A 22,795-nucleotide genomic window follows, 5' to 3' on the forward strand; every position below is an offset into this window, starting at 1 on the left:
TATATTTGTCTTGGGTTGAAAATGTATCTACTTTTTTCTACAAACTTGGTTAAACTTAAAGCAATTTAATTTTCACCAAAGTCAAAATGACTTATAATCTGGAATGGAGTGAGTAGTTTTCAACCGCTGTGACAATGCAATCATGCAAGTGAATAATATAAATTTCTTCTCCTTTGATCAATAAACCAGTGGTTTTTCAGATACGCTACAGTAAAATCTTACTCTGAGTCTGAAGAAGCTTACATGCATGTTAAGCCAAAAATGGGATCCAACAGTTTGATTTGCAAACTAAACAAATCTTCTATATTAACATTAAGAGAAAACAATGCAATGACCTGTACACCCAAACTGGGCTTTGTACTCAAATTTCCCAGTCCACTATTGAGAACTGCCAACAAAAAAAACTGGAGTGAAAAATTTTAATCAGAAGAAAGTGTTGAGGTCAGAAGTTCAGATCAAGAAGAGAAAAACTTGAAGGAGCTGCTCACAGCCTCATCTGGAATTTACAGTTATGCCGATGGATAAAAACTCTCACTTTTTCATCCTTCACTGAGATATTAGGAAGGAATTAAGGGAAGTTCTCTTTGCATGAACGTTTCCCCCTCTAACAGCAGACATGGAGCTTTCTGCAGATTTACAAGAGCTCCCAATCATCGTCCAGATCATCCGAGGATGAAACTGCTTGATACCTGACATTTCCTGCTTCTGCCTGGTTCAAATTCCTCTCCTTCTTCGACCACCGGAATTTATTCGCTAAGCTTCTCATCATTTTTTTCTGCAACGAACAAGAACATCAGACGCCTTTATGACGAGCTAAACATACATCACACAGTTGTTTAGTCATATAGACAGGGTTTACAATTTCGATTTCGGTAGGACCGAAATTTATGAAATTTCGTGATTTTCGGCACTTTTCGGACTGAAACTTTTTGAAATTTTGAAACATTTTGACTGAATTTGAATAAACTTTGATCAAATTCCACAAAAAATTGAGAAAATCCAAAAATTCCGGTCAGTATATTGATTTGCCGATGGGGTCCGAAATTGTAAACTCTGCATATAGATATAGCATTGTTCTGTTAATCCTGAAATTTTCTTGACCATGTGTAGGAACAAATAAATTCAGAAACAGCAACGCTTGGTTGAAAGAAGAGATCTGCCTAGTGCAATTTACATAAAACTGACAAGATAATGTAACAAAATCAATCTACCACGACCCCATTTTTTTTTCAATTGACACTGAGTAGTACCTTGAATGATGTCTTCTTTGGTTGACGAACTGGGGAGACATCTGCCTCTGTCTGCTCCTGATCATCCTGGAGGTCTATATCAAGCCACACATTTGAATCGTCATCGTTGGACATGTCTGTGGTCAAATCATGCGAGATAGTCACGCCGGAAAATTTTGATAGGTCACCTGTTTAGCACAAAGGGACATGAATCCAGTGCAAGTTAGAGGACTTGAATAATTGAATGTTGTCACTATATGCGATTTTTTGGAATAATGTTTCAATGCTGTGTGGGAATATAAAGTTGCGTGACACATTTCAAAAGTGGTACAAATGGCACAAACCATGCTTTCCTGATTCTTCAGTGTCCTTTGTACTGTGTTCTGGCTCTTCACAATTTACAGTAGTCCCTTCAGGAATAATTGCGTCATCACAAGCAGAAGATTCTGCAAGAGAATTGATATTAGGTGAATATTATGGAAATTTTAGTGGAGAAATTACTTAAATGATTGTTAAGATTGAATTGTTCTGGGATAATTACTTAAATTTTAGTGAATATTATGGAAGGAGGTTCTATAAGCTATTTAATTGAATGGACAGAACCATGAAATTCAAACATACTCCATTACTTTATCTTTGTTCACTACTCCATTACTTTATCTTTGTTCACTTCATGATTTACAAAGTCTTGGGATATGTTTTGAGGACATGCGAACCATCTCCGTCGAATTAACTACTGCAGGTAAATCGAAATATTGATGGAAGAAGGCAGACAACCGGTGTGTTGTCAAATCATGTGACTGGCTGACTGCAATTTTAGGTGCAATCTGGATATCTAGTTTTGATTTATGTATGCCAGAGTCTACTGAAAATGTTCTATGATCTGAAAAATCATATAAAGGAAAGCTAGATACTTACCAGGTGATTGCGGTTCTACAGGTTTCCTCCATAAAATTAATTCCTTCCCAATTGAAATTGGGTCTTCAAATGTGCAGGAATCCGAGGGCTTCTCTGAATTGCCTGAAAGAACTTCCTCATCGACATCAATAGATTTCCCACCTAAAAACAGGGGAACTAACAGTTATTCTGATGAAATAATTTCATGATAACTGCATCTATCTGAAGGCAAAAGGGACCTGAAATGTAAGAAGTTAGAACAACTGATACCTGATATTTCAGCTGCTGAGGTGTCCACGGGCAACATGCACTGTTCATTCACTTCTATATTACCCCCTTCAGAAGAATCGCTTTCTGCACAACAATAATACAAGTTAAATGACAACGAAGAATAACTGATTCAGAAACCTAACCAATCCCACATGCTTTCATCAAGAGCAAACCTGGACTTTTCGTTAAAATTGATTCAGTTTTGGGAGCATCAGCAACAACTGAGCCTGCAAAACTGTCTTCAGCAGTAACAGTGGAAGTACTGGGACTAGATAGTTCCTTGTTAGAAGCTACGAACTCCATTCTAACGGATGTTGCCGATGATCCAGTGATTGCATTGTCATAGAATGAATCCTTCAGTATTTCATTTGCTTTATTAGCTTCATCGCTAGGGGAAGGAGCAAACATTCTTTCATGGATGTCTTCCATAAACTCAACGGCTGTATCAACAGCTGTATCGAGATAGTTTATGGGTAACTGTCAAAAATTAGAAAGCCAATTTCCAAAAATTGTCAGTAAATCCTATCTCACGCTACAATATTCTGCTAAACGAAACATTACTGACATTATCATGTTTGTTATGAGAAGAACCACACACCTCAATGAATCTTTTCACATTTTCCTCAAACTTATCAAAACTAAAGCCTATGTCAAAGTCGAGTCCACCCATTAGTGACAGAGGACTGGTATAATCTGAACCTGCGTCTCCCTCCACCAGCTTTTAGCTTTTCTTCGCGCCAGTAGAAGAACTGAAACATATCATGTCTATGAGTTGCATGGTGGAAATTCAGTATACAGTAATCATAATATCCTGATCAATATAACCGTTTATTGAGGAATCTAGACCACTCTGGGCACAAGAAAATCCCAAAGTACTACTACAGTATAGTTCGCGACCTTGTTGAAAGCATGCCAATCTCTCATCACGTTATAATTTGTGAATTGCAAATTTGCAATGCCACCGTATTTATCCACGCAAACAAATTCTAAAAATACATCAGGTCCTAACAAAAACTATGAAGTGCAGCATCTGCCAATTGACATAAACAAACAGTTTGGTTCGAATCATAGAAAAAGCTTCACGGGAATTCAAAGACGGAACCGAACCCAAAACAAACAAAAAAAAAAGGGTGCAGTTTGTGTCTGAACTATCGACGAACTATTCTAATCTCTCTATACCTGCAAACTTCTTGCCCAAACGAATATAATATGCTCGTAAAACCCTTGTACTAAACCCCAATTCGTTCGGGAACACAGCTGTTTAAGGCGTAGATGGATGAGAAAGAGGATAGCGCTGCTCACCGGCGACCGGCGAGAGGATGCGGCGGGAAGTGAGACGGAGATCGGTCGGCGCAGGCGGCGGGGGGAGGAGACACGGAGTCGTCGAGGGGTATGGAGGACGAGCGAACGGAGAGATCGATCGACTAAGGAGCGAGCCCGCTACGAGTCGGAGAGCAGTTTGCGGGTTTATGTAAAACCCCGGTTACTTGGGAATCGATCGACTGGTCTGCCACGGCTGAAACGAACTCAAATAAAAATCACTGAGCCCCAATTCCAATAGACGTACTACGTGGTACGTGTGAGTTATTATGTAATTTTACCCGTACATGGTTAATGGTTTCGCGTGAGTTTTAGATGTGTATCATATGGAGTGTCTTTTTCGTGCTATTATGATCCGTGTGGTTTTCACATGCATCTCATTGGAGTTTTTTTTTTTTTTTTTTTTTTTTGCGCTATACGTGGGGTGCACTCATGGTGTGAAGGAAATTACTCTAGGAGTGGGGCCATCCAAATGAGAGAATTTACTATTTACTATCTTTCCAAAAAGCCATTGCTCAAATGCCACTCTTCCACATTTTTATTCTCTTTGACACCCGGTCCCAGTCAAACTCTCCCATGTGCCACTTTTCTCATCCATGTAGCACCAATTTTAGAAATAACCCCTATCCGATATAGAGCTCCAGGCAAAAAAGATAGAAATACCCTTGTGCCCACTTTTAAGTCTTTCCCTTTCCCACGCTGAGCTAAGCAGAGGGGCGGAGGAGGGAGACGAGCAACCATCGATGAGATTGAAGGAGTTTTGGAGTCAACATGTCTTCCCTAGTAGTGGATGTGGTGGCAACGCCGCTGCCGATTTCAGCCACAACCCACAGGAGATAATCTTGATGATGCGACGGCGATTCTCCTCTCCTCGTGCTGGCGAGGCTTCCGGGTAGTGAAAACATGCATGTCGTCATTGTCTTCTACCTCGAGGATGGCCATGGCCGGGGCCCCTAGGTTGTCGACGTACAGTCATCATTGTGGTCTGCCTTGGCGATAGAACAATGCCGTTGAGCCCCCTCCGTCACCGACACATCAGCTGACCCTGCGACAGGAGTCCATACCGAGCGCCTTCCGCCACCGACGCTGCAAATCTGCACCTAATCTGCCCTCATCGACTACCTCTTCTGCCTAGGCTCCTTAGACCTCAATTGGCCCGCTCCTCCTCACACTACGTACCTCTTCCCGAGCCCAGGGGTAGAGAGAGTCTCGCCCCTCCTCCTCCCCCAGCCAGTCCAACTCCTGCCCCTCGTGTACTCCCGTTCACCATTGCCCCTCCTCCTAGCTTGCCCTTCTGACTCCATGGCCACCATGTGATCTCTTTGCCCCCTACTGCTCAATCTCTTCTCCTTCCCCCCTTCTCTCTCTCTCTCTCACTGGTTAAGTTCAAGTTCAGGTGTTTCGGTGGGGAAAAAGTCTTATATGTGGCCCATGGACATTACCATCTTTTTGCTTGGAACTCCACGTCGGACACTCGGACTGGGCCTATTTGCAAAAAGAAAAGGGCATCACGTGGACAAGAAAAATGGTAAAAGTGGCACATGAGAGAGTTTGAGTGAGGGCTGGATGGCAGATAGGAATGAAAATTTAGGAGAGTGGAATTCAGGAACCGACTTTTTAGGATTTTAAAATTGAATTCTCGTGCTAATCTCACAATTGTTTTTTTACAAGAATCTCACAACTAATTCTCTCGTGACAATATATCCCATTGGTCGACACATATTTTGAGAAGTAGAGAAAAAAAGACTAGATCTCTATCCCTAATTATTAAACCTAGTTGCTCTATCCGATGAATGTGGAGAGCAAGGGGGAAAATGTTTTAATCACCCGGGTCGATGTTCACCCGTTTAGGCATGTCATCTAAGTGGTTAAAAAAATTAAAAATAATTAATAAGATAGATCAATATGTAATATATTACTCCATAGACATGCAAGTTAAAATTCAATTTCTACAAATTTGTAAAAAAATAACAAACAAAACTCAAATTACTATACGTATATTTACAGTTAAATTTGTTATAATTTGTAGATGTTGAATTTAAACTTGCATGTTTGTGGAGTGATATATTACATATCAATCTATCTTGTCATTTTTTTTGAATTTTTTCGTAATCATTTAGTTGATATGCAATAAATAGGTGGACGTCCACTTGAGTTATTAGAATCCATCTCCAAGAGCAAGGTCATCGTTTTGGTTGATGGCTAAGTTTGCCACTCCTCATTTTGTTACAAGTGTGTCATGCCACACAAAGTAAGAATATATAGAATTTTGTTGCCACAAATGTGACTAAGTTTAGCAAGAACTTGAGCCTATAATCTCATATATATATATATATATATATATATATATATATATATATATATATATATATATATATAAAGAATTTGAGCCTACAATGCGTGGGCCCAAGAACTAGAAAAGTAAGACATGACACTGGTGTGACAACCAACTAAACACTACAAGGAGTAACAAGTTGTGATATACCTAAGGTTTGACGTGATAACCTCTTAGAGCCAACCAAACAACCCCTAAAAGCTATTGTTTGTTTTGATTGCAGTTTGGACTTTGGAGTACGAATTGAAAGAAACACTCACCTTAGCGTTGATAACTCGAAATAATGAGCATGTCCTCTCTCTCGCTCCGATCGCCGTCACTCACCGCCGGGAAACGAGAACGAATTAAGCTGGCAGCCAATCAAACAATTTCTGAAAATGCTACACTAACAAATTGTGATATGCCTAAGGTTTGGCGCGAGAGCCAACCAAACAACCGCGGCCTAGAAGTTGTTGTTTGTTTGGAGTAGTACGAATCGAAATAATGAGCATGTCGTCCTTTTTCTCACTCCGATCGCCGTCACTCACCGCCGGGAAACGAGAACGAAGCTGGCAGCTGGAGACGACGTGCAGGGCGGGCGGCTGGTCAAGTCAATGTAACTGTACACAGGCGACCTTCAAGTATTCTCCCTTCACTGCATCTGCACACATCCACTGATCTGAGTCTGAGCTGAGCTCTCGTCGACTGACACCACATGTTTCCTCTTCTTCTATTAAAGAAACCCCATGCTGTCGGTTTACCCAGCTCGTTCAATGCGCCCGGTGTCTCCTCCTCCCAACTACACACCCCCGCAATCTCGCTCGCTAGCTCGCTGATAGATCAAGCTCAAGCTCAAGCTAGCTTCGGTCGTCGGCAATGGCGGCGCAGGCGTCTCCTCCAACGAAGAAGGTAACATATGATGATTATAGTGTGTGCATGTTCGCGCGGAGTGTTTGATTCGATCGTACGCGTGTGCAGGTGTTGGTGCCGATCGTCGCCGGCACGGAGCCGGTGGAGGCGGCGGTGCCCATCGACGTCCTCCGCCGCGCCGGCGCGGACGTCACCGTGGCTTCCGCCGATGATGGCGAGCTGGTCGTCGAGGTCATGTACGGAGTCAGGATCGTCGCGGACGCGCTCGTCGCCGGCGGCGACTGCGCCGCCGCTCACTTCGACCTCATCGTCCTCCCGGTACGTACAATATATTGCGGCCAATGGCGACACCGATGGATGCGTCATGGAAGAAGCTCATCTTGAATTCTGCGAGATGTGCCGCGCGCAGGGAGGGGTTCCAGGCGCGGCGAACCTCGGCGGCTGCGCGGCGCTGGAAGCCATGGTGAGGAGGCACGCGGCGGCCAGAGGTCTCTACGCCGCCATCTGCGCCGCGCCGCCGCTGGCGCTGGCGTCCTGGGGCATGCTCAACGGCCTCAAGGTTGCTAAAGCTAGCAAGTGGTCACTCCAGTCCACTGCTCACTATTGCTATTCTCCACTATCACAATTCACTGCTTAATTTCCAGCTGGTTTTTTTTTTCTAAAATTATACTCCCTCCATTTCAAAATGTTTGACACCGTTGACTTTTTAGTACGTGTTTGACCATTCGTCTTATTCAAAAAATTTAACTAATTATTTATTCTTTTCATATCATTCGATTTATTGTTAAATATACTTTCATGTACACATATAGTTTTACATATTTCACAAAAATTTTTGAATAAGACGAACGGTCAAACATATGCTAAAAAGTCAGCGGTGTCAAATATTTTGAAACGGAGGGAGTACATAGGTACTTGAGATATACTCCATCCGTTTCAGGTTATAAGATGTTTTAACTTTGGTCAAAGTCAATCTGCTTTAAGTTTGATCAAGTTTGTAAAAAAAAGTAGTAGCATTTTCAACCTAAGATAAATTTATTATGAAAATATATTCAATTATTGATTCAATGAAACTAATTTAATATTATAAATAGTATTATATTTATCTATAAACTTAGTTAAACTTAAAACAGTTTAACTTTGATTAAAGTCAAAACGTCTTATAACCTGAAACAGAGGGATAAGTATTTACCACAAAACACATGTTTAACAGACGACCTCAAAGAAACGAAGGGTGTCGGTAAATACCTAATCTCACTAAATCATGTCCATAATTTAAAACACATGTGTACGTTTTGACATGGAGTATTTTTTAAGAAACCGTATACTTACATAAAATACTTCACCGATTGATTTACATGTATTCAATTAGATAAAAAATGGTTATGGAACCAAGTAACAAATTAATGTTTGTTCAAAAGATTAAAAATACCACATAGTGGAACATTTTTGCCATTATCTAGAAAAATAGAACATTTTGCCATAAAAGGATTCCTCAAAATAAATTATAATAAACGGTGTTTGCGTTTTCCTCATTTTATATATGAAATTTACTCTACAGAGAGAAAAGGCACCAAAACTGTGGTGCAAAAAGGTTTTGGGGCATTTGCAAATTTGCCACCAGTTTTCAATTTTGTAAGGATGCCACTCGAATAATAGTTCTAGTGATATTTTTGTAAATTTTTAGTGCAGTCTTGTAATAACAATTCAAAACAGTGGTAAGTTTGCAATTGCCCCCAAAGGTTTTAAAGTTGAGCTACGATGGTGTACGCACCTACACTCCCAGTAAGCTAATTTTGAAATACACAAAATTAACCACAAATCGTTAATTTATTAATCATGATTCATAACCGTCAAATATGATATGTCTTTGCATGATGAAGGCAACTGCTCATCCGCTGTTCGTGGACAAGTTCCCACCGGAGGTGGCCGCCGTGGATGCGAGCGTGGTGGTGGACGCGAGCGCCGTCACGAGCCGTGGCCCGGCGACGTCGACGGAGTTCGCTCTCGCTCTGGTAGAGCAACTCTACAGCAAGAACAAGGCCGAGCAGATCGCAAAAGAAATGGTAATTAATTATATATATGGTTCTACTAACTTTGGCACTTGATTAATAGCTACCTAACTCCGTCTTAGAGTATAGCACTTAAAGATCGGATGTCTCATCCAATTTTAAACTGGTAGATTGCTATATTCTAGCACGGAGGTAGTAAAATTTCTCTCATTGGATCTTATCCATTGTTACTCTTGTTGATTTTTTTTTACCATGGCAAGACCTGTCCATTAATTGTTAAGATTTTGAAAAATGTTTTTGTTTGAATTTTTATTTTTAAAGTAAGATTGGCTAGGCTGCTAGCTACTTCCTTCATCTTGCAGTATCAGGCTTGTAAGCATCTTGATATTCAACTTTTAAAATTATTGACCAACAATAATCAGTCTAATAAAAGTCAAATTTTATTTGATGAAAATAATATAATTGGATTGACATTTAAATCCCCTTTCCTACTATAGTTGTAGAATATGATAAACTAAAAGTTAAAGATTAGTTTTATAAACCAAGCTAAATTTGACCGCGTATTATTTGGTGGGAAAATGGTGTGGTACCTCCTATTTTTAATATATGATACTATTGTCTTTTTTGAAAAAAAAATTGACCAACAATATTTATTTATTTAGATCTCTGATCAAAAGTACTTTAAGCATGGCTAGTATGTTTGCCTATTTACATAAATATTTAAAAGAAAATAATAGCCAAACGAATTAGAATAATCATATTAAAAGACAGGTATTTTTAGTTTACTATCAAATGGGTGCTAACATTTTCGACAAAGTTGTGTTTGGTATGTTACCTGAAGTAGTAAACGACCATGGTCCATGGACTATGCCAAACTTAACTAAATTACATAATCTGGTAATCTATATATTTATATAAGCAAGTATATATACTCTCTATATATAGGTGGACCAAATAGACTATAATTAAGCTTGTTTTTTAAAGAGTATATGGAGTACATCTGCCCATGTACGTCTATATTCATTATTATTTTTTTAGAAGAAATGAACTCGAGAAATATAGGATACTCCCTTCGTACGTACTTGTAAAGGAGGTCATTTTGGACAGCGACACGGTCTCCAAAACATAATTTTGACTTCTTATTTCTATAAAAATATTTATTCACAAGTGATATATATGTATACTTTTCAAGACAAATCTATTCATATAATTTTTACATTTTCAAACTCAACAACTTAAGAGTTATTCATGATTTATACATCTGCCCATGTACGTATTGTCGGAGATATGGGCCCGGAGATATGCGAAGTGAGAGGAGTTTACCTTCCCATCCTGTCGCGTGACCCTACAGCCTGGCCCTACCCCCGCACCCCGCGAATCGCAGGAGCGGCCCGAGGGGCCTCGGGGTGCCACGTCATGCCCCTTGGGCCCTTGCGTCGCTTTGCCCCGAGGCCCTCGCCCAGCTGCCATCTGGCGGGGGGAGCAAGCGGGGAGGGGGCCCAGGCTGAACCGCCTTTAATGCGCACAGCGCCCTAACTGCCCCTTGCGGGCAGACGTACGGCGTGCCCGACTGGCGTGTGTCAGACAGGAATGGCTGGTCTGTGACCGGCCTGTCGCCGGTCACGTCTGACTGGACGGACGGCCGTGCCCCCACGTCGCATCTGTCTCCGGCAAAGTGGAGGTAATTATGACCCGTCCCATCGGAGGGTCATTCGGAGCTCTCTCCACGAGAGGGCGGCCACCACAAGTCTTCACCCATTAATGAGGGAATGATAGGGCTGCCCCCCGTGTCAGGCGGGGGACGGCGCTGGGCCCCACTCAAGGACGAGCTGTGGCTTAGCTTCCAGGCGAAGGCACGAGTCGAGATCCGGTCAAGGTAGGGTGGGTCCCCACCCGGTAGAAGAGTAGGTAGAGGCGGTGCATGTGGTATCCTCTTGAGCTATAAAAGGAGGACCTTGCCCACCGAGAAAAGGGGGACGACTCTCAGAAAACCTGGGCTCTAGGAGAAGAGGACCGAGAACGCTCTCCGGAGTTTAGGAACCTTTGTAACTCTTACCCTGAATCCCACACACAGGAGTAGGGTATTACGCTTCATAGCAGCCCAAACCTGTATAATCTTGTCGTGTACACGCTGCCTAGCAGCCTTCAGGGCAGATACGTGATTTCTAGAGGCGAGCTCTTTCCCTCGGCCGAACTCACAAAAGGGGATCCCACGATCTCCCGCTAGAGAGGTTTACATGATTAGTTTTTTTAGAAGAAATGAACTCGAGAAATATAGGATACTCCCTTCGTACTTGTAAAGGAAGTCGTTTTGGACAGCGACACGGTCTCCAAAACACAATTTTAACTTCTTGTTTCTATAAAAATATTTATTGACAAGTGATATATGTATACTTTTCAAGACAAATCTATTCATATAATTTTTACATTTTCAAACTCAACAACTTAAGAGTTATTCATGATTTATATTTTCAAGGTTTGACTTAAACATTATTCTAAACAACTTTCCTTACGAGTACAGAAGGAGTAGTTAGGACACATTTTCTAGTTCCTCGTTTCCAGGAATGGGTGGCATAATTTATGAGGAAATGGACGGTACATTGCGGCGGTCTAATAATTGTCTAACGTTGTATTGAATGTTCACTTCACATGTGCCGTTGTCAGCTCAAAATCGGTTGTCGAAAGTCAGGGCAGGAATTTATTGTCTAGATAAGCCCTCATGGCCTCATGGTCATATGGGCCATATGCCGATAGCTGTTGATACTTGATAGTATGATGGTGTGTGTTGACTGCTGCTATGGTCATGGGGCCAAATGTTTCTGAAATGCAGTCAGAGAACTTCATGAGCACTAGAACGGAATGTACTGAAAATAAATACTCCATATTTTCCCACCTACTCCATATAATACTTATTGGGTTGAAATAAAATTCTATATGGTCATACTTGGATAATATGTCATACTAATTTGTATAGTATTTGCGATTTCGTTGCTAAAAAAACCATAGGCGATCCCTGATGTGCTCTCTTTTTTTTAAAAAAAAAATCATTGCTAAAATAAGTGTGGTTAAATTTTAAATGTGAATATAGTAGTTGGATTATTTGAGATCTTCTTTTTTTTTTAGAAAATAGATTAAAACCTGGCCTCTATATCTAACACAGATGTACGCAGCTAAGGTGGATTATTTGTGAATGAAACATACACGCCAAAGTTCTGCAATTGCTCTCTTCAAACCCTAAACTCGTGCTAATAGTTCATTAAGAAATGTACTCCCCCATCCCAAAATATAAGAATCTAGAACCGGATAAGACATTTTTTTTATATATTTTAGAATGAAGATAGTATACATTAATCTTAAAAGTAGTCAGTGTACCAAGCCAGTCTACTTGATTTGACTATGATAGGACTTTTGGAGAGTGTAGTAGTACTTATATAAGAGAAATTTTACGGTCGTTGAGAAGGTACCGATAGTGTAAATTTTCATAAATTAATTAACATTGGAAAATGTTATTGTAATATATTGTGGAGCATTCTTTTAAACAAAGAAAGTCCATAATACAAGTGTTGACAAATAGGTGGACCAGAAATTAATCAACAAAGTTACCTTGTCCACGGTCCCACCCATCAACTACCTAGGACTAGGAAGCTGGCATTTGTAAGCATGGCAGATTTGAGCTCTGCTCCTTGACTCATCACTTTATGAACAGCAAATCATCCCCCCCCCCCCCCCCCCTTTTGTTGTTTTTACTGTCATAGCTTGATCAACATATGAGTTAACTCCCTATATCTTGTGCCTCAAATTGTCAGCTTGTCAGATACGATGCTGGGTATACCATCGATGAAGTCAACTCGGTTCAATGGAAATGTAACGGCACGCCCAAGGTACATATACAAGAGATGAAACCTAAACATACACTTATCTTAACACTAGCTAGCATTTCATACCTCATAAGTGATCGATGGAGCTCTTCCAAATCACCATGGAGAGAAAAAAAAAGGATAGCATTTCTTATACAATATAAAAGCCAGAACTTCTCTGAAAATTTGCCTCTGTTTTGTGTCAGGTCCTTGTTCCAGTAGCCAATGGCACCGAGGAGATGGAGCTGATAACAATCATCGACGTCCTGCGCAGAGCCGACGCGGACGTCGTCGTTGCGTCGGCGGAAAACGCCGGCGTCGAGATCGTCGCGCGCCACGGGATGAGGATCGTGGCTGACACGACGCTGGACGAGGCGGCTGCCGATGATCAGACGAGCAGCTTCGACCTGATCATCCTACCGGCAAGCAGCAAACACGAACTCTCGCTGTCCAAACCCATTTTGATCTGAACATGTTCAGATCACTGAACGTCTGAAACACTTTCTCTCCTCGTCTCAAACAACAGGGTGGCACGCCTGGCGCGAAGACGATGAGCAGCAACGAGAAGCTTGTCGCTCTACTGAAGAAGCAGGCGGCGGCGAGCAAGCCCTACGGCGCCATTGGCGCCGCGACGGCTCATGTGCTCGAGCCCCACGGTCTGCTCGAGGTAAATTAAAGAACATTAGACAAGATCGCTTGCTTTTGATCAGTGATATTCTGTCGAGACCTGACACACATCGAGCGGCCGCGCGATTGATTTCAGGGCAAGAAAGCGGCGGATCAGGATGGCGGCGGCGAGTGCGAGAGCAGAGTGGTGGTTGATGGGAACGTGATCACGAGCGGAGGCACCGGCACCGCCATGGAGTTCGCCGTGGCCGCCGTCGAGAAGCTGCTCGGCCGCGACGTGGCGCAGAGGGTTGCGGAAGGCTTGCTTTTTGCCTGATCGATCTTCTGTTGGTTTTAGGTGATCAAACCAATGAAAGTTTTCATAATGCAGATGTGTGATCTGTGAAAGAGATAATTTTCCTTCCAAGAAAGAGACATAAAGAGTTGTCATTTGTCAAACCATCAACATTTGTTCTCCCATAAACTTATAAGGGTGTTTTCTTAATTTATAGCTGATGGATTGATTGATGGATAGAAATGAGTTTTTATGACAATTATTCGAGAGCGCACAAATAAATGATTGTCATTAAAATGGTAAAAGATTGATTTGAAAAAAAATTATGGTAAAAGATTGATTTGAAAAAAATTATGTTGCCGATGAATAAATACAGTTTTTGCAAAGATTGTACCGTTTAGAAACTTGAGAAGTATGCTTCTCATAATCTGCAAGTTGAAAAGAGCTTAACCGTTTAAAGTAGTATCAACGCAACGTAAAATTGGTTTTATAACACTAAAAGATTAGGAGTTTAAAAATATAATATTTGAAGTTCTGGTAACGTCTGAATTCATCTAAATTTTAGGATGTTGTGAGAATTGGATTTTAGAGAGACGTCTCAATCAAGCATAACCATACTGCAATAATTTTTTTTATCAAATGATGAGTTGTTACCTTTCTTTTGTGTGTAAAAATGAAATAGGATGCTAGATAAAACATATTTGTTAATTATTATTTGACATAAAACTAGGGAGCAAATCTTACAGATTTTGGATCATCTAATTGGCTTGAAGATTCGTTACATGTTGAGGTGGAAATATGTTACATGTTGTATAGGTAGCACTGAAAGAAGAAGAAGAATGAGGGTGTCCACAATGTATGACATAAGGAGAGTCTTAAGTCTCAAGAGTGAGCATTATACATTGTATAAGTAGTTTTTATAGGTGATCTTTGGATGAGCCATACTTATGCATAAGGGCCGGTCACAAGCACACCACAAGCAATAAAAAAGGCAAAATTGGTTATATAGCATCGAAAGTTCACGTTTTTGGTTTTATAGCACCGAAAGTTACCGGTTCACTTTAATAGCATCCAAAGTTCACCTTGTTCACATTTTTAGCACTTCCGTCAATTTTTCTGTCCGTCTTGATCGTTATTGATCCAGCCACACACATGATATGACATTTCTACCCTCATTGACATGCATTATACTTATACTTGTGAGGGGTACAAACGTCACATTGTGTGTGTGGCTGGGTCAAGACGGACGGAAAACGATCGAGAATTGACGGAAGTGTTAAAAATGGGAACATAGTGAACTTTGGGTGCTATTAAAGTGAACCGGTAACTTTCGGTGCTATAAAACCAAAAACGTGAACTTTCGATACTATATAACCAATTTTGCCAATAAAAAAATACACACTCTCTCACTGCTACTTTTTCTCCCAAACTGTTTCTTACCGCCATGGGAGAGAAGGGAAGAAGAATGGAAGCCTTGCCATGGAAAGGGGAAGAAAGCTCGAAACACCCGGATGGAGTTGCCGTCGCCGGAGATCCGCTTGCGAGAGTCGCCTCCGCCGCCGATGGATCCGGCCATGCCTGTGAGCGCCGACACCGCCGAATCCAGCCACGCCCACGAGCGCCGACGCCACCGTCGATTCCGGTCCTGCCCGTGAGCACCGTCGCCTACAGATCTAGCCACGCTTGCGAGTACCGATGCCGGATCCGGGCGTGCCTGCGACCGCCGACGCCACTATCAGAACCGGCTGCGCCCGTGAGCGCTCGCGAGAGAAGAACATGAGAAAGAAAGGGGATCGGATGAAGATGAGGAGAAGAGAAGGGGTAGTTGAGGAGTGGTAAGATTTTTTATTTAGATGGGACCCACCTTGAGGACCAATTTGCTATGTATACATTGTAGCAAGTGTTGAGGCGTCTATAAATCGAGTGTTGTTTTATCAAGTAGACCGGAATTGTTTCAATATTTTTTTTTAAAAAAAAGCTGAAACATAACCAAATGACCTCGTGAAACATTTTGCTACAACATATGAAACAACGATTTCCAAAAAAAATTGGTGTTGTTTCACCCTATATAAAAAAAATATTTCAGCAAATAACGAAAGAATGTTTTAATTCGCTGCAATATTTGATCAATACATAGTGAAACATCACGAATACACTTGCTAAAACATTGTTGGTGGAACAAAAAATGAAACGGATTCCCTTAATAGAGCGTTTCCGTAATATGCGGGTGATTTGTTGCAACGACGCGTGTGGTGGGGCGCGTGGGGGGACAGCGCGAAGGCGCGGGCGTCGGCAGGCGCCCGATTTTTCTGCCGCTAATCGGGCACGCGATCGCTGGCATTTTCCAGCAAGTGTTAGTATTAGTTAAAGACCGAATTCACATGGGCCCACCTTAAGGACCACTTGAGCTATATACATTGCTCATGCCCAATGGGTTGATCTTACTTCAATACGGATGTTTGGATGTTTGATATCCTGTATCATTTTTGGCTGCGTTCTATATTACATTTTCACAACTTCTACCCCCTCGTTTTCACACGCACGTTTCCTAAACCGTTAACGACGCTTTTTTATAAACAATTTCTATAGAACAGTTACTCTAAAGATTACTATATTGATCATTTAAGTTTATTTAGTTAAAACTTAATTATTCATGTGTTAATCCACTGGTCTATTTTTACGTGCTGGTGAAGGCTTCCTAAACCCCCGAGAACACAGCCAGATTGCAGATTTTCACTTTTCCAATATTCAAAACTAAAACTCCGATCAGGGCCGGCCCTGGCGGGGGGCAAGCGGTGCCGCCGATCTGGGCCCCCAGATCGCAGGGGCCCCCACCCACCTCCCCCACCCCCTCCCTCCCGCGTCCCTGGCCCGCAGATCGAGCGCATGCATGCGCGGAAGCCGGAAAGCGAAGCGCCCCGCGGCGAAAAGAAAACAGAAACGCGCGTGATTGCCGCCGCCCACATCCCCTCCTCTACTCTTCACGCGCATGCACTCAGCGATCGGCGACCGGGCGATAGCGAATTGGCGAAAAGCCAAAAATCGAAACTGTATCGCGTGTCGCCCGCGGCCGGCGCCGACGTAATTCACTCCATGGCCATCACCAGCTGCTCGGCACCGACGCAATCTCCCTGGTTGCTGCTGCCAGCTGCTCAGCAATGACGCAATCTACTGCGTCGCTGCTGCTCGGCATCTCCTAGCCTCCATCGCCTGCCTTCCCCTCGGCAAGGTTAGCAATCAGCACACCAATACACCATCTCCGTAGCCCAATTATTAATTTAATTACTGTTGTCCAATCTCTCGATATCAAAACATAAACATATGTAAGTCATCTCGACGCACGGCATCATGGGCATTAGCGCTTAATTGTTTGTTTTGTAGTAGTATGTTAAGAGCAGGTACAATTGCGGGCTATTAGCCAGCTATAAGCATATTTTAATGAGATAAAAGATGAGAGAGAAGAGTAGCGGGCTACAGATCTGTAGCCAGCTGCAGCACGGACTCCAAGACATAATATGTGTATGGTAGGTGGGACCATGTGTTAATAGTATAGTAAGCAACTATTGTACGAATTGGCTATTAGATCGGTTATAAATAAATTGGAGTTAGTAGTGGGCTATACTATTGAACTTGCTCTAAGGGCCCCTATATTTAGTTTTGCACTGGGCCTGCCCTGACTCCGATTTGGAAAGATGTACACGTTTCACTTTGCAATAGTACAATATTCTTTGGAGACATGAAACCAACCTCACTTGCCCGCTACCCACTCTGGTCTATCTCCACTGTCCTCTGTTCACATTAAGCCCTTGTTTAGTTAGAAAAAAAAATTGAGTTTAATTATCACATCAGATATGCAGACACACATTTGTAGTATTAAACGTAATATAATACAAAACAAATTACAGATTCTGCCAGGAAATGCGAGACAAATTTATTAAGCCTAATTAATCCGTCATTATCAAATGTGTACTGTAGCACCATATTATCAAATCATGGCATAATAAGGCTTAAAAGATTCGTCTCACAATTTACATATAATCTGTATAATTGGTTTTTTCGTGTATATTTAATACTTTATAAATTTATCAAACATTCGATGTGACAGCGTGGATTTTTTTTAACTAAATGGGACTAAAAAGAAGTTGGAGTACTAACTGTTCACCTAACTTGGTTCACCTAAAAAGATTGTGCCGTTTAGAAAATTGGGAAGTATGCTTCTTATAACCTGCAAGTTGAAAAGAACCGAACCGTTTAAAGTATTATTGACGTAACGTAAAATTGGTTTTGTAACACTAAAAGATTAGGAGTTTAAAATTATCTATACTAATATAAAAAGGAGGAGTTGCCACTTCCAATCCTACAGGTGAAATCATCATCCCTAATCCCTACCGTCCATCCTCATCACATCACATCATCTACCGTGAGTTTGAAATGCAACAGGTGAACTTATGCATCCACGGATCCAATCACCAACGGAGCAATCTCCTCCTCAATTCTCGCAAATGTCGCCCCCATCATCATTTCCTGATTACTCCCCCAATTCATGCTCCCTCTTCCCCGGGATTAAACATCGCACATTCGGCGCCGTCCCCTGCACCACCATGCGATGGAGAGATCGCTTCAGGTATCATTGATCCGCTGCACCTTGATCGCCACCAGGCCACTATCTCCAACTCTCCTCGCACCGCTGTCGCCTGACGACCAACAGACGGGCCCTTCGCTATGCGCGGCTCCGCAAGATTGCTGGGGCACCTCCGCTACACCTCCGACGTGCCTCGCGATAGGCTCTTGGTCGAATTGGCATGACTACATCTCGATGGCACCAGCACCAGAGCCGACGTCCACTTTCTCCGGCGCCAACCTTGTTGCCGGCTGCTGGCTTCAGCAGTTCTAGCCATCTGCATAATCAGCCAACCAACATGCTTGGTTGTGTGTCGTCCACTGCTTCCGTGCGAGCATAGAGGACAGGTTGCTGCTCGGGGCACTACTCCACCGGCTGGACCTGATTGGTTCGATCAGAGCGGTTGGAGCTGACTGGTTCGATTAGATTAAGGGTATCCAAAGTCGAAACACATATGAGAATTCATATGCTCCCTTCTGATTCATTTGTTTAGTACTTTTGTGAATGAGCATAGATGAGCATCCATGAATAAATTACATATATATTAAGTAGTTCACAAAGTAATTATATATCTAACCTGAGTCTATGTAATATAGCAGTTCATATGTGTTACCTCCCTTTTTTTTGTCTAAAGAAAAACATTATTGCTTCAGAAAGAGTTGTAAAGTTTTGGGATACTATTAACTAACAAGTTACACATATCTGACAGGTTATGTGTTCAATTTTTTTCCCGGATCGGCATTATAGCAGTTTAATCTGTGCTACCTCCACCTGAAGAAAACGTTCTCAGAACATGATGGGCAGCGGCCTTCGTTTCTCTGGTACCCCAGGTATCCCTTCATCCCCTGCGGCAATTTGTTCAATCGAATCATTAAGAGTAGCGATGGTCAAGCAAATAGGAGCGGCTTTTGACTAGGAGAAGAAGATGCCTGACTCAATGTTGTGGCAAATGCTGCATCAGACGGTAGTTGGCGGGACCTGTGCTTTGGAAGAGCATGTGTGGAGCTGATCAGTATATTGGGTATTTAGAGATGTTCTAATTCTTTGACTCTTTTGGTTCAATCTCTCTTGGTTATAACGAAACATTCTTTTTTTTACTTTTGGCATAGAAAGCTAATTTGCACAAAAATTATGGCTACTCCCAAGGATGTGGTTAAAGTTGAAAAGTTTGATTTTATTGGTTATTCCTGAGAACATGAAAGATTTATATTTTATTTCTGTAGCCTAAAAAGGTATATCTGAATTTCTGATTTAATGTGGCACTGCAATCCACTATTTGATACTGCTAGCCATGCTAAAAAAACTACCATAATTGTCTCTAAAGTTAATACAAGCATATGCAGATATGCTGGGGATGGAGTAAGCATAATGGAAGAACAATAGGCCTTTATTTGATGGCTTTTAACTTTAAGATGCTCAATGAGGAGGGTCAAGGAGATTTTGTTCTTTTATTTGCCATTGATTGGCCTTTGGTTGATATATCTGATTTCATGTACTCCACAGGCACAACAAAAAGGTAATATCCATATATGCAGGATTATTTCTTTACTTTAGGTTTTTTACTATTTTACTATGATTAGGCAAGGATAAATGGATATATTTTGTATGAACCTATTAGATAAACTCAGCTTAGTGTATGCAGAGGTACAAGCATGAACCAGCTGATTCTGAATAGGAATTACTACTACTCTTTTTTTTTACGAATTTGAGTGTGTACCTTTTCATTAGCATGGCTTAAATGCTTCCAACTAGCAGTAGTTGGTGAATTGATAGAATTTTGGTGCTTTTTGGTGAAATATATTCTCCAAAGAGATAAACCTTATTTTAGATAAAGAAGATATTTTATTTTGAAGCAGAAGATGTGCTATATCCCTAGCCTCTGCCCCAGGGGCATGCGGCGCGACCAAAACACATTCCATGATGCTCTAGAAGTCTAGAACTACTACAACATACATAATTTTATTTTTATATAGAGCACTACTACAACATACATAATTTTCATTTTTATATCGGCATTGATCTGGGATTATCCTAGCCATTGCTCACAAGCTGCTAATAGGCATTCTTTTTATTTTCTTCTTTGCAAGAGGAGGCAACCTGGTGGCACCTTTGACCACAGGTTTGGAGGATGGAATTAGGCACAACGTGATGCATATGACTTCAGTGGAGCAATTTTATCAGGATTGCAGGTTTGGAGGATGGCATTAGGCAAGGTGATGGACATGACTTAAGTGGAGCAAGTTAATCACGATTGTAAGTTTGGAGGACACCATTACTTAAGCATATTTGCCTATCAAAATAATATTTGACATTCACATGTTTGTACTTACAGATCGCTTGATCTCTCAGTTCTATATTTCCGCTAACAACTACATGACCATATCTACATGTTGCTCAATGTTTTGATTTTCTGTGAGCTAATTAAAGTTATGAGTTCTTATAGCTTAAGTACTGAAAGTTTACAAATTCACCAATAGATGTAAGGTTTGTCTGAGTTTAGTGTCTGACCTTGGCCCTTGCAGTGTGTGTAAACAATATACTCATGTTACCATTTAAGGTTACGATTTATTCTCTACAAATTCATACTAAATTCATATTATACAAGTTCATACTTAACAATTGATTTGGATTTCTAGGTATTTATAAAATCCAGATTATTTTGTGAACGTGAACATGGAATGTATCTAAATTCTGCGTGTAGATACAGCATTGCCATGTTTCTCAAGTATGAATATATCCTTGCACACACTGTTTCCCCCCTATTTTTACTTTTCTTAAATATATATTATACAAATGTGCTTTTGATTAGGCAACTTTTCTCTCTGTTGTTGTAGCTATCAAGTTGCTTTCTTGTGTGCTTTTGATGAAGTCGCAGACTTTTATCGGTCCCAGCTTATCACAAGTGAAACTCGACGTGGCATAGTTGTTGCCACGGCATTGGAGGTTGATAAAGCTTCAAGTAAGTCGTATTTTCATGTTTCGATCAATTCATTGTCTTTTACTTGCTGTCATTATTAAACACGAAAGACATTTATGTTTCAGATTGCCTATCCACCATAGCTGCAACTACAATGATGTTTTTGCACAATCGTGACTACCAACGGTATGCTTTGTTTGAAGGTACAACATCTCAATATTTTGCTATTACTTTTGAAGAACCATTAACAAAATGTATGTGTAATCTTTGTTAAAATGGATGCAGAGGTGAGAAACTCCTTGTTGAAAGAACCAACCCTGCATGACGCCATTAAGATTGCTGTGACCTATAGAAAGCAAGAGCTACTGCAATTGGAAGAACAAAACAACGATCCAGCGCACCGGCAATAAGGGATTCACTATCCCTCAGGAGTTGGGGGGGGGGGGCCTAATGCGATCGGTCCTTCCCCCGCTCCGCACTCCTCCCACTTCTCCCCTTCCTCCTCCCCTTCTTCTCTTCCTATTACAGTACACCACAAAAAAATTTTAAAAAACAAAAAGTTAGAAAAATTTATGTATAAATAATTTGAATTCAAATTCAAATTTGAATCGGGTATGTAAACTTTTGACTTATAAACTTTGGATCTATAAACTTTAGGTGTATAAACTTTAGATGTATAGAAATACTATATATAGAAAATATTTGAATTATTTGAATTCAAATTCAAATTTGAATCGGATATAATTCAAATTCAAATTTGAATCGGGTATATAAACTTTAGGTCTATAAACTTTAGGTGTATAAACTTTAGATGTATAGAAATACTATATATGAAAAATATTTGAATTCAAATTCAAATTTGAATCGGATATATAAACTTTAGGTCTATAAACTTTAAACTTTAGGTGTATAAACTTTAGATGTATAGATATACTATATATAAAAAATATTTGAATTCAAATTTAAATTTGAATCGGATATATAAACTTTTGACTTATAAACTTTTGATCTCTAAACTTTAGATGTGTAAACTTGAGGTGTATAAACTTTAGGTGCATAAATTTACTAAAATAGGAAAGTGGTGGAGGGAGGGAGGGGGAGGAGGGGGGGAATCGATCGCTCTGGGCGAGCGAGGAGCATTTCCACCAGGAGTTGAAGTTATCGATATACCCTCTACCCCTTAGGCATAATAGTTATAGGAGAAAATGTGCACAACTCAATCATTTTGCAGTCCCATTGCGCCTTTTAGAATAAATAATATTGTGCACCACTATCATAGTATGGATTTTGGTTTATGCTATAGAATGTTTACTATTTATCAAATATAATTAGTGTCAATGGCAAATAATGGTGGTGCTTGCGGTTTAATTCTTTTGTGTAATCACTAGAAGTAAGCATGCACTGTTATAGGCCCTTCATGTCATATTTTCCCTTTTTTTAGGGAAGGGGGCAGATATGTTATAATGCCACTGCTCAATAATAAATTTATTCATAGTTTATATTTTGTTTAATTAGATGCTAGACTATGAAATTTCATCACCTGTTGTCAAGCTGGAGTCCCCAGTGAAAACCTCTGTATGGAACCAT

General features: G+C 40.9%; 2 protein-coding genes across 2 annotated transcripts; one reads left to right on the plus strand and one right to left on the minus strand.

The window, feature by feature from the left end:
* Positions 1 to 223: 223 nt before the first annotated feature.
* Positions 224 to 4,658, minus strand: LOC127755644 (uncharacterized). The gene is made up of 8 exons (XM_052281339.1): positions 4,544 to 4,658; positions 2,995 to 3,095; positions 2,570 to 2,873; positions 2,397 to 2,480; positions 2,148 to 2,288; positions 1,574 to 1,675; positions 1,251 to 1,417; positions 224 to 775 (listed from the first exon to the last, which is right to left on the minus strand). The coding sequence occupies exons 1-8, from the start codon at positions 4,656 to 4,658 to the stop codon at positions 635 to 637; spliced, it is 1,155 nt and encodes a 384-aa protein (XP_052137299.1). The 3' UTR covers positions 224 to 634.
* Positions 4,659 to 6,719: 2,061 nt separating this feature from the next.
* LOC127766733 (protein DJ-1 homolog B-like) lies at positions 6,720 to 13,938 on the plus strand. The gene is made up of 8 exons (XM_052291863.1): positions 6,720 to 6,939; positions 7,009 to 7,218; positions 7,310 to 7,459; positions 8,784 to 8,966; positions 12,719 to 12,793; positions 12,976 to 13,191; positions 13,296 to 13,436; positions 13,533 to 13,938. Exons 1-8 carry the CDS (start codon positions 6,907 to 6,909, stop codon positions 13,710 to 13,712), a joined length of 1,188 nt encoding a protein of 395 aa, XP_052147823.1. The 5' UTR covers positions 6,720 to 6,906; the 3' UTR covers positions 13,713 to 13,938.
* Positions 13,939 to 22,795: the final 8,857 nt, after the last annotated feature.

Source organism: Oryza glaberrima, chromosome 1 (assembly GCF_000147395.1).
Source record: "Oryza glaberrima chromosome 1, OglaRS2, whole genome shotgun sequence".
In the NCBI taxonomy this organism is placed as follows: Eukaryota; Viridiplantae; Streptophyta; class Magnoliopsida; order Poales; family Poaceae; genus Oryza; species Oryza glaberrima.